We start from the raw sequence: 12,811 nt of genomic DNA, 5'->3' as shown, positions 1-12,811 counted from the left end.
AAAATGGAACGTGCAAAGAACACGCGACAGATCCGACCAAATTCGTATGCGAATGTAAGATTGGAAAACCGTTGGATCCGTCTACTTCCGCAAAATGTCCAAGTAAGTGCGAGAGATAAATCAGGTATTGTGACAACGAATGGACATTGACACGATACCACATATTTTAGAAATATGCGACGCCAAATCAAACATTGACGCCTGTCTGGTGAAAAATGGAACGTGCAAAGAACACGCGACAGATCCGACCAAATTCGTATGCGAATGTAAGATTGGAAAACCGTTGGATCCGTCTACTTCCGCAAAATGTCCAAGTAAGTGCGAGAGATAAATCAGGTATTGTGACAACGAATGGACATTGACACGATACCACATATTTTAGAAATATGCGACGCCAAATCAAACATTGACGCCTGTCTGGTGAAAAATGGAACGTGCAAAGAACACGCGACAGATCCGACCAAATTCGTATGTGAATGTAAGATTGGAAAACCGTTGGTTCCATCTACTTCCGCAAAATGTCCAAGTAAGTGCGAGAGATAAATCAGGTATTGTGACAACGAATGGACATTGACACGATACCTTATATTTTAGAAATATGCGAAGTCAAATCAAACATTGACGCCTGTCTGGCGAAAAATGGGACGTGCAAAGAACACGCGACAGATCCGACCAAATTCCTATGCGAATGTGAGAATGGAAAACCGTTGGATCCGTCTACTTCCGCAAAATGTCCAAGTAAGTGCGAGAGATAAATCAGGTATTGTGACAACGAATGGACATTGACACGATACCACATATTTTAGAAATATGCGAAGCCAAATCAAACATTGACGCCTGTCTAGCGAAAAATGGAACGTGCAAAGAACACGCGACAGATCCGACCAAATTCGTATGCGAATGTAAGATTGGAAAACCGTTGGATCCATCTACTTCCGCAAAATGTCCAAGTAAGTGCGAGAGATAAATCAGGTATTGTGACAACGAATGGACATTGACACGATACCACATATTTTAGAAATATGCGAAGTCAAATCAAACATTGACGCCTGTCTGGCGAAAAATGGAACGTGCAAAGAACACGCGACAGATCCGACCAAATTCGTATGCGAATGTAAGATTGGAAAACCGTTGGATCCATCTACTTCCGCAAAATGTCCAAGTAAGTGCGAGAGATAAATCAGGTATTGTGACAACGAATGGACATTGACACGATACCACATATTTTAGAAATATGCGACGCCAAATCAAACATTGACGCCTGTCTGGCGAAAAATGGGACGTGCAAAGATCACGCGACAGATCCGACCAAATTCGTATGCGAATGTGAGAATGGAAAACCGGTGGATCCATGGACAGTCCATCAATGTCAAGGTTTGACTCACTCTTGATTGGACGTAGCTCTATAGTTTTTTTTCAGTTACGCTCGAAATACCAAAAATGTTGAGCTTTGGCAGATGTGTTTCTGCGATCTATAGGAATTTTCCATATACTCGGTTTGGCTTTCTTTAGTTTGGATTTCTAATTTTTTCCGTCGTGTGAGGCCTGGTAATGGTCGGCTTTTAGGTAAACTATGTACGAGAGTCGAACTGTAAAATTATCTTTTATTTATAATAATATATATATTTACCAAACGTTACAAGGCATTGCAAATAATAAATATCTCTAGAAAAGAGAATAGTAAAAGATTTGACTGGTTAGGTAGCTCTCCGGAAGCAAAGAGGATTTGTCTAGTGTCTCGGCGTCCCTTATATAGTGGGCCCCTCGGATTACGCTACCGGTCTCCAACCTAATTGGCTGGAGAAGAAAGCCCGCCAAGAAGTCTTTGCGGATTCACTGCTGGTACAATAGTAAGCGTCACCGGTAACTTTACCCCGCTCTTAACCCTTCGGGTCAGAGGTCGTCCCTTTCGGAGAATTCCGAAGGTGGACAATGCGAGCGAGGAAGAGTCATCTTGGCCTTCCCCAGTAGCGCTGGCCCAAAACAACGAGATAACTCTCTAAAGTAAAGGGAAAGGCCGTGACTTGTCTTGTCGCGACGAACTATAAATAATCACTTGTGAATTCTGAATTTTTTTGTCGTGTGCCCTGCAAAATATCCAAAAGTATGTTAATCGCTTTACTTTCCTTTTGTTGAATTTATGTTAAAAGTAATTTGAGTTTTTTACCAATTGCTTAAACCTTTCGTCTCAAACCGGAAGCTTTATTTCTCGTTTCTGTAATTCTTTATACTGATTTATGAAAAATAACCTTTAAAAGAGTTCAATTTTAATATAGATACTATCCTAATTCAACTATTGTACATGAAATTTCAATCGAATATTTCAATATTGATTATTTGTTTACTTAAAGATGGAAACGCAAATTGTTCCGTAGAATGCGGAGTCGGAGGCTTGTGTCAAGCGGGAAATTGCACTTGCAGTAAGAATTTCGGAAATGGAGATGATGGATCATGCGTTGGTAAGAGGAATCGGACACTCATGGCAACTATATTCAGTTTAAGTTTCTTATAAAGAATACATTTGTGTTACAGATAAATGCACTTTAGCGAACTCCATAAATACGACAATCAGCGAAACGTGCGATCAATGCCATGTAACAGGTGGTGAAAATGGATACACGTGCTTATGCGAGGGCCTCTTCAAACCTAACAGCGATTCCTCCGATTGCTTGTGTAAGCCCGAGGCAAATAGTATACTTTTTAATTTCTTCCAACAACATTTTTAAACGAAAAATTCGCTTACCCGTCTCTTGGTTGTCCTTTCAATTTTGCAGTGAAGAACGCTTGCAAGGAGAAAATAGGACACGAGGCCGAAGTTGGAGATGCCGTATGCGACCTGGAAAACAAACATTGCGTAGTTAAACCTGGGAACAGTTCCGTATACGAATGCGACGGATGCAAACATAACTTAGAACAAGACGATGACGGAATATGCGTTGGTAAATGATCATTTTACGCGCTTTAAAGGACCAAATGGAAGATCAACTTAACCTGGTTATTAATTATTTTTGAAATCAGGACGGTGCGTTTTGGCTTTAAAGAATGATTGCTCCAAGCGGCTAGCGAACAGATGCGCGATGAATGATGAAACACCTGTCTGCATTTGTCCTAATGGATACTACATGGGACCAGAAAAGTGTGTAGCCGGTAAGCCAATTTTATTAATATCCGAAACACGGATCTCAATCTCAAAAAAACTCACGAGTTTGGTCAGTAGCGGATACATATGGGGGGGGCTTAAGCTTTACATGTGACTTGATGATTTGTTATTACCCCCATAGCTCCAGATCTCTTTTACCACCCCCTCCCCTTGAGTTTTTTTTTCTGAATTTTCCACTGAACTTGGTATAAAAACCTATAATAAGTTATGTTAAATCATTTAAAAATTCATAATCGACGTTAACAAAAAGATACTTTGGTATAACATGACGTATCTACATTATAGTAAACAAATAAGTTTTGTCAATTAGATCACAATTACTTAGAAGAGCCGTATCATAGAAAATATATGTATATGTAGACGAAGCAGCTTCATATCTGAAAACTAACCATGGAGTTCTAGCTAGAAGTTTTCTGTATTGATTTACAGGTGCGGAAATTTACGTCTATGAGTTACCAGGAATTAATGAAGTGATACAGTCAACCACCACCCCGTCTGTTAAAACAGATGGCAACTCAATAACATTGGCCCCGCCTTTGGAAAAACCGGTTATTCCAGACACTGAAGAACCAAAAGAAAATGATAAACCAAATCCAGAATATGGTAACGAAGTTGCTCTTTACACCAGCAAAGCTGATGCGACCCCCCTCCGAACAGAGTTAGCCGAAAAAATATTCGGCGCGGTAAGTCGAGTTCAACTCTACTTTTGCGAAAATAGGTTCTATATCAGCATCCCCCATTTCGGGATTAGTTGAAAACAGTGGCTAAGGAGAAGTTGGCGGACGTCAAGATACTAGGAGACGAGTAAGTGTCGTTGCCCATTTGATTGACCCGCGTAATGGCGTATCGATTACTTACAGGAAAGCCCCACTAGTGGAGGTAGAAGCGGTTTTCAACGTGCCCGTCGGACCAGAAGTCTTTGAGGGGTTGGAATGCAAACCAATACAAGACAACCCTAAGAAGTGTAAAATCGGGGATTTAGAGTTACTCACAGACCAAAAAGAGGCTTTCAAATCTACAATAACGAGCACCAATAAGACCGAAGATATGTGTGCTTTCGGAGACAGCCCTTGCGTCAGAAAAGGACAACAGTGTAGTAATGAACAGAAAACCGGAACCATGCCTTACCAATGTTTGTGCACAGCTGAGGGATACGAAGTGGTTCCGGGAGCTTCCTACGAAAACTTCGCTTTTACATCCGAGGTCTGCCAGGGTAAGCGCCAATCGTCGTCAAATTTAGAATATCATTATTGGATTCAAGTTGCCTTAACCTCACTGTTACCACCAGATAAAGACGAATGCAAGGAGGATAACACCAGGTGTCCGAACGGTGAATGCCTGAATTTAGAACCGGACAAAGGCATGTTCTCCTGCAAATGCAATGACCTATTCAAGAATCCCCAGAAGGATGATAAAACAGATTATAAGCAATGTGTCGGTAAGTATTATCAGCTTTATTAATGAACCCCCATCTGCGCATCTAATTCATTTAACCGCTGAAACAGACAGCTGCCAACAGGATTATTGTAAAGGATTAAATCAAGAATGCAAACCCGTTGGAAATAGTCATTACTGCGGGTAAATAATATAATATTCGTCCTGTAAGCCTCGTTTTAATCAAACCGTTTATCGAAAATGCTTAGTTGTAAAGATGGATATATGGGAACGGAATGTTCTCAGAAAATTGGTGAGGCAGAAACGGGAGCGTTCAAACAAGAATTAGACAGTACGTTTATCATTGATCATTTGCGGTCAGCTACTTTTGCCTCATTTCGGTCCCAAATGTAACTCGTTGAAAGTTGTTACAGTCCAAGGAAACTGACTTTCTTCTTTACATAAGTGGCGCGATTCTTTCCATCAAATACATAACATACCATATTTACGTTCTAAAATATTGCGCGATATTTTACAGAGGCTGAAAGCAACGTGATCATTGTTGGTGCTGTTTTGGGAGCTGTTCTAATACTTACAATCATCGTATCAGCGGTTAGCATAAGGAAGTAAGTGAGAAAAAATTATGCATCACGTTTGTGGTATCACTAGGCTTTCGGAGGGCTACGCCATAAGCCCGGGTGAAAGTAGTGTGTTCCAAAACAAAGGTACGATTTTAAGCAAAGACCCCAACTCGAGGGGGTGATGCACCAATTGGTTTTAGATATGGGTTTAGAGAAGGTGCTAAACGGGCCTATAAAGACGTTACTTTCACCACGGCATTCGCAACATTAAAATATAATACTTTTGTAAGCCTTAAAAACTGAAACGTTTTATTTTAATATTTTTGAAAACATGCTGTGAAGAACCATAATAATAAACATAATAATCAGCTAAGCTAATTCCCAAGGAAACTACTGGTTTGTGAAGCCAATTACTGGTGACCCGGCTAAATTGCGTAGGAGGGTGATACAAGCCAAACGAGAATACATACTATTACCGTTAAACTCCGAAATTTTTTATGGAAAGAAGAAACCAAAAGGTTCGAAACCAGAAGGGAGATAACTTTAAAAATCAACTCAGAAGCAGTGGTTCCGTGTTTTCACTTAGAATTTAACTATCTGTAATGTACCTGATACAACAATATTTAAAAAAAATTCTTGTTGCATAACGATAGATGTGGTATTTGAGGAATATTCATCCACAATCATAGCCAAAGCTATACTCTCTTTTACGCGCGTCTTTCCCCCCATCAAGGACCCTCCCACGATTTGCTCCACAGGCAGCTGCCATAGACGTACTGCACGTAGCTCTACCGTGGAAAGTTCTTTCCCCCAAAACCCGTTCTCTCGCGTGTAGCACGGTAATGACGACTCCCATGAAATACGCGCGTAAAAGAATCTATTCAGTCTATTCTGACGAGTAGACACTTTTAACTCTTTTTCCCAAGAGCACCCTAAAACACCTTGGCGACGCCCCTGTCTCACACTCACCTTACTATATGATACGTCTCTTACTAAAGTTACTACCCTTATGCGTTACTCTCGCAGATTGAGAAGTCAACAAGCAACAACGTAAAAACCAGCCTTTGGACGATTGGGTAATTACTTAAGATAATAATATCAAGATTGCATTCGGGTGCCTAAGAATAAGGCAAAAGAGAAAGTCTGTGCTAGCGTAATTTGTAGCAAAAGTTCGTCTACTTGCTATTTTTCGTGACGTTCCTTCACGCAGACGATCGCCATCTATGTTTGGGTCTGTGATTTTAAAGTAGGCAAAATTTCGCTACTAATTAAGTAGACGACAAAGGCACAGATGGGAATGCTATAATCGCATATTTTTGGAATGCATTCTTGATAATAATAGATTTAATTCATTTTAAACTTAATCTTCTTTGTTTACTTCCGGCGTCTGCGCAGTCCGGTAACAGAGGATACGACAACGCAGCGAGTCTGCGGTAAACCTCTAACACCAAACGCCATTACGTATCATGTACTCTGTACGAAGTACTTTTAAGGATTATATTATTATTTTCAATGATTTCAGATTCCAAATGCGTAATTAAAATTGTAACTTAATATATGACGCAATAAACCCTAACCTTTTTTAAGAAAGATTAAATGGACTTGCTCAATACATTTCCAATGTGTACAGATCTTCGTTTACTGCCAAACTAGCTCCAAATTGGATGAACATTATGACCCATAACTTAACTAGATGCCATTTAATAACTATTGAGCTTCGTGAACCTCGATGACGAAATTACACGTAACTCGATCTGGTTCTACTTACACGAAAGGTAGAATGTGTGTACGTTGCAGTAAGACAAACCTGAAGCTCGTAATCAACACCGGAAGTTAACACCAATCATTTTTATTCCCTTTGAAATGATATGAAGCGTAGTAAATACAAATTACCATTTTTATATTAATTATATTTATTTCACTTCCGATATTTTTGAAAATGACTGTTCTTTTTGCTGCACCAAGTTTACTAAATATTATATTTCAAAAGTTGACCTTGATAGTTTATTTTCAACAAATATAACAGCACACACATAAAAACACGAGTATAAAACTGTCATTTTAAGTTAATAATTTCCTTTTAAAGGGAACATAACCTCAGGATTTTTGGTGTGGAACACCAACACTTCGACCATTTCCCACTCCATCCTATGGCTTCAGATATTTTTGGCGCTGGTTAGTGATTTCCCGCCTAAATTGTTAACGTAAAAAAACAAAAAAAAACCTTAAAGAGAATAAAACCTCAAGTCGTTTTTAAGTTTCCTTTATATGTTTTCTGTTTACTGTTACAGTTTCAAGGCATAAATTTAAGAAAAGGGTCTTAAAATACGTACATTTCCGTGTGATGTATATATTTTGAATTGAGTTTTTATTTTGAGTGTATTAAAACAGTACATATTACCCACAAGTTAATACACTTGATACCAATCATAGTCAAATAACTCTATTTAATTATGTTATATTAAAAAATATATATAAACCTACAACATATGGTATACTCATTTTTGAAAATTCGTCAAGAGACATACAAAGTGTATTCGGCCATAAGACTTAAATGAGAGTAAGGTACATCGAGATAAAATTAACAAGTTAGCCAGCCAAAATATACCTATCCGCGGAAGAGTTGGTCCTTGGTGGTATTAACTTCTGGAAATGGCCCTTAACAAAATATCTCCGCAATTCAGTGTTTTTACTAAAAATGTAATTCTAGTTCGATTCCGCCCGGTATAAAATGTTTATTGTAATTAAAATATTTAAGACGAAACAACTGAGTTTAATTTATTCAGAATATTATAAATTAAGTAGTTACAACAGTTAGATAGACGTAGTAAAACAATGCACAATTGAATTTAACCCTATTTACAGCACACGTTTATCAGTTAAATATAATACGAACCAAATTTAATAAAAGGAATATCTACAGAGGGTATTTGATTTTTTCTCGCTTACGAAATACTTACCGCATCCTTATCGCTCATTTTACTTCAACACTCGCCCTTGATGAAGATACCGTAGAATAGCTATATCCGACATCTGGTAGTGAACGACACGTAACTTTCCCGTTGACGTTGTGACACATCACGCATGAAAAAGACCAAAACCGTCCAATTTCCAATATCATATAATGACTCGCTTACCCAGGAAATCAATGACTGCATTAGGAATCGTAGATATCCAAATATCCACACCAATAGAAAATGTATTAACAAGAAGCGAAAACCTTACCATTCTCAAAGCACAGAAAGCCACTTGACTAGACGACAGCTCGTATATCAATAAACGACTATATCTAAGTCCATAAGAAAACCCGTAAATAAATTCCAAAAACTAAATAAGTGGTTCTAGCCTTTAACCATCTAATCTCTGCTGACTGCGCTAAAACAAGATTTGACCTTTAAAATTTCATACGTAAAAAATGTAGACTTTAAAAACTATTAATATACTCTTCCGCGAAGCTGAGTTTGTAATTTTCAATGAAGCGTAACCTTTATCGGTGGTTCTGTGGTAGAACACTCTTCTGTCATGCAGGAGGTCTCTGGTCGAATCCCGCCCGATGCGTTCGCAAATTGATACTAAGACGAATACCGTAACCAATTGGTGGAAGCCCTGCCATTTGGACGATTAGACGTTTATCGTAACCTTCAGCACTCAGTCCGTCCCTAAAGTCATTAAGTAGAAGTTAGAGAGAAAACGCCCATTCATACAAAAGGCAAACGCAACACACTTAACACCCACAACCGCCGTAACACGAGCTCAACATTCACACATTACGCATAAACGTCGTTGGGCGTTAACGAAAAAAACAACCAAACCGCACTAACCGCAAATTTATCCGTTAACTTTGGCAAGTCAAAACTCGTGTTTGCTTTCTCTCTATCTTATTTTACGAAAATAACTTTCTCTCGGACATCGTTAGCACTCTCTCTCTCTTATATTACGAACACATCGTCTAGTGTTCGCTCTCGTACATCGCCCGTCACTCTCTCCGACACTGTCTAGCGTTCTCTGGTACATCGTCTAGCGCTCTCTCGGACATCGTTATGTTTGTCTCTCACATCGTCCCATGGCACTCTCGTACACAGACTTGGAATTAGCGGGAGTCTTGGGGCCAATGGCTCTTAATAAAAATCAGTGGGCTCTTAAAGTAAATCATTCGAACGGGGGTTGCGGGCCACCGAGGCTCTCAATTTAATTAAAAAATATTTATTAAACATTTTACGGAAATTTCTGGAACATGATTTGTACGCCGTTTTTGAAACTGTTTTCCTACCCAATACGAGAGCGGGATCTAGCGTTACAAATCATAGAGATAGAAAAGAAATAGAGGCACTATTGTATCTGGCGAAGTTGACGGCGAGTGCCGACCCCCTTTTCGCCAATGTAGGAAGCCATCAGATGGGCAGATTACGTGGCGCCTTCGATGCGCGGTGAAATGAAATAAATTATGCCTTTTTGAAAATCAACTGTCATTTGATGAAACAAAGGAAGGATAGATGGCATTGCAAATTCTGCCCATCTCCACTTTCATACATGCGCGAGGGGGGGATGAATTTTCCCAGTCAAAAACAGGGGTGCCTTAACGCGTTAATCTTCCCTTTATTTCTTTTCTATCTCTATGTTACAAATGATTATGTGTGATATACTGATATTATAATATACTTGCTTGTTTTAAAGTTAATAAATGTTATGTAAGTAACGTAACCAATTTTTATTTTACTATTTTCCCTACCTAATTTTTTCCCCCAATCCCCCCCCCCCGCTTGGGCCAGTGGCTCTCAATAAAAATAAACTTAAGGGGGGTCAGGGGAAATATCACTATTTCCAAGTCTGCTCGTACATCCTGTTCGCTCATAATACTACTAAGCTACTTTAACGTATTAGGAAATCCACTGAAGGAATTTACAATATAGTACCACCAAAGGTAACACTATCTAAAAGGAGAACCTTATGGTCGTAGAGGCTTTTAAACGCTACTGTATTTGAGGAATTTTCTTTAGTTATTTTAATTAGAAAGTGGAAATTATGTAAATGGAATATGAAGGTAAATTAATAAAGAGAAATTGAAGAAAATTGAAAGGAAAGGGCTTTATTTAGGATATCCAGTTAAATCTTAAGACTGATTTCCAAATGGGTACTTAACGAAAGTAGTCTTAAAAGCTAATTATATTTTTTGTTGTGATGTTTAAGGATTAGCGACGTGAATATATAAATATATATAAATAGATCAATTCTTGGTTAAATCTAGTGCAATATTTTAATAATATTAATTACAATTTATTAATTCATTGAAACCAGGAAAAAAATACAAAAAAATAAACCAGTAAAATCCTTCAAGGAGCAGGTTACAAAATAAAATTAACATTAATGAAATTTCATTAAATTCAATTAAAAAATTTAAATTACATTACATGGTTATTTTTATTTATAATCTTTCATCACATTGGATTGGAGAAATTACAATTTACACTACCAGCTGCAATCTAATTTATCTCTATGACACTTACAGGTCAATTACACCCATAGATATAAGAAATGTATATAAAGGTCTAGATAAATTTCGGAGCGTCTAAGCCTAACATAAAATACGGAATTGACACCTAGCAGACACCGAGGAAGGCACGTGATCAAGAGCGCTAGCCAGGCTTGGAAATAAGGTTTTTTTCTAAACTGGTCTATTTGGCCAGTGACTCCCAACTCTTGAATTATTTAAGTGGTCACGTAGACCAGTTGGTTAATAATACCATGGATTAAATAACCTTGCAGGGATAGTTCTCTGGGGTACAATATTTGCTCCAGACGTACCCTGGTGGCCAGAATTGTCAACGACCGGAAGTCTCGATTTTACCGATACACGGGGGAAAAATTGCAAAAGGGTTCAATCGCGATTGATGAAATTATTATTTTTGTAGGCCAAGGCCTACCTATGGAAAACCTGTTTACAGTTTGAAAGCCTATCAACAATTTAACGAAAAATTAGGTGATTACATAAATGGCTTAAAAACCACATGAAAAAGGTCGCTTACAGTACTTATTTATTTCCCACATTTAACCAGGAAGCTCCAGAGCCACTACGGTTGAATATTTCAATCTCAAATGTATTAAAACAAACCGTTGGAAAAATATTAAATTCGCCAAAAGCCGCCGCGAGATGGCGACATGTCAAGAAATCTTGTTCCGGATTTGTATCGGTAAAGGGGGTAAAATGGAGGGGACGGCAGCCTCGTTTGAAACAAACATCTTCAACTCGTAGTATAGTAAAATTTATTAGAGAGAATTATACCTGTCAGGTTATTTAATCCATGATAATACTGAAGATAATTTTGAATTAATAAACTGGACACTGGACCAATGAACCCCTAGCTTTTGAATAAAAAAACTGGTCCGAGCAATTAATAAACCGGTCTTTGACCCAGTGAACACCGCTTATTTCCAAGCCTGGCGCGAGCTCTTTTAGCATTTTAGTACTAAGTGCTTGACCTTTCCGCAGGCCGTAGTCTTTAGACACCATCTGTTGGTGACCTTTAGTATTATTTTTAAGCAGGAGACAATAGCTCTCGCGACGATAGCAGTATGGATACAAAAGTAATTAAAGAAACCAAAACGAAAATCAACGGATTTATCTAGTAAAAAAGTAAATCTAAGCTTATGACATAAATGTCACTGGAATTGCGAGCAATACGCTAAATTTGGTACAATAAGTTTCATTTATTTTAAATGAACCTTTGCGCATTATACCATAGATAATGGAAGTCTATTGTGTATTAATTAATGTCAATATTGTGAAGCCTGGAAATTGTCGGCTTTTGTTTAAACCAAGAGTCGAACTGTAAAATACTCTTTTATTTATAATATTATATATTTACCATAGATAACAAAGCATGGCAACTACTAGAAGAGAGAATAGTAAAAGGTTCGACTGGTTAGGTCGCACACCGTAACCAAAGAGAGTGAGTCCAGTGTCCCGACGACCCTTATATAGTGGCAGTGCCGTCTTTCCCATTGGGCCCGTTGGGCCAGGGCCCAGGGCCCCGAGTTCGAAAAGGGCCCCCTCGGGCTCAAAACAAAACCATTCAACATTAAAATTTAATATTTGCAATAATGGCTAAGCGAAGGAAAGGTTTTACTTTTTTTTATTTCACTGAGACATTTTATTGCAATTGGCGAGCATATTTAGTCGGAGCTGATTTCTACCTTCGATAAATTGTTTGCTCTTACCAGGGCCGGCGTTAGGGCGTGTGGGGCCCCTTTCCCCCCAATAACAAATTTGCCGAGGAAATGTTCTAAACAAATAGGGTTTGCTCGCTCGGTGAACAAATTCATAAAATTGCTACACCTGATTCCAATATTCCAAGTCACAGGAATCTGACCGATAATCTTAATTTTTTTCGGAATCAAAGAATGATCTTCGAATCTGGAATCGAGTCCGAATCATAAAAGCTTACCCGGAATCAAATTCGAATCATTGAATTGTCTTAGGGCCCCTGAAGGCAGCGCTTACCGCGGGACCCTAGGCGGTCACCTCGCCCTAAGACCGGCTTTGTCCCTCACCAACAGTTTTCCGGACACAGCCAAATTTTTAGGGTGACTATGTTTAGAGTGCAAAGTTGACGTCACACGACCTTGTCCGTATAAGATATTGCCACTATTTGATACAACTAAATTATGACGTTAAATTTCGGGTTTACAATTCCCACCG

At 38.5% G+C, this 12,811-nt stretch overlaps 1 protein-coding gene across 1 annotated transcript; it reads left to right on the top strand.

The window, feature by feature from the left end:
• The first annotated feature begins 351 nt into the window (after positions 1 to 351).
• Positions 352 to 7,107, top strand: LOC149926423 (uncharacterized). The gene is made up of 18 exons (XM_090157696.1): positions 352 to 526; positions 595 to 738; positions 807 to 950; positions 1,019 to 1,162; positions 1,231 to 1,374; positions 2,352 to 2,459; positions 2,533 to 2,673; positions 2,775 to 2,939; positions 3,019 to 3,147; positions 3,590 to 3,843; positions 3,912 to 3,964; positions 4,021 to 4,373; positions 4,449 to 4,598; positions 4,666 to 4,738; positions 4,804 to 4,886; positions 5,073 to 5,160; positions 6,142 to 6,191; positions 6,511 to 7,107. Exons 1-17 carry the CDS (start codon positions 352 to 354, stop codon positions 6,167 to 6,169), a joined length of 2,376 nt encoding a protein of 791 aa, XP_090013822.1. The 3' UTR covers positions 6,170 to 6,191; positions 6,511 to 7,107.
• Positions 7,108 to 12,811: the final 5,704 nt, after the last annotated feature.

The sequence above is a fragment of the Leiobunum rupestre genome, chromosome 9 (assembly GCF_980474605.1).
Source record: "Leiobunum rupestre chromosome 9, qqLeiRupe1.1.hap1, whole genome shotgun sequence".
Taxonomy (NCBI): domain Eukaryota; kingdom Metazoa; phylum Arthropoda; class Arachnida; order Opiliones; family Sclerosomatidae; genus Leiobunum; species Leiobunum rupestre.
Note: the sequence above shows the minus strand (reverse complement) of the source record. Positions and strands in the feature narration are given on the sequence as shown.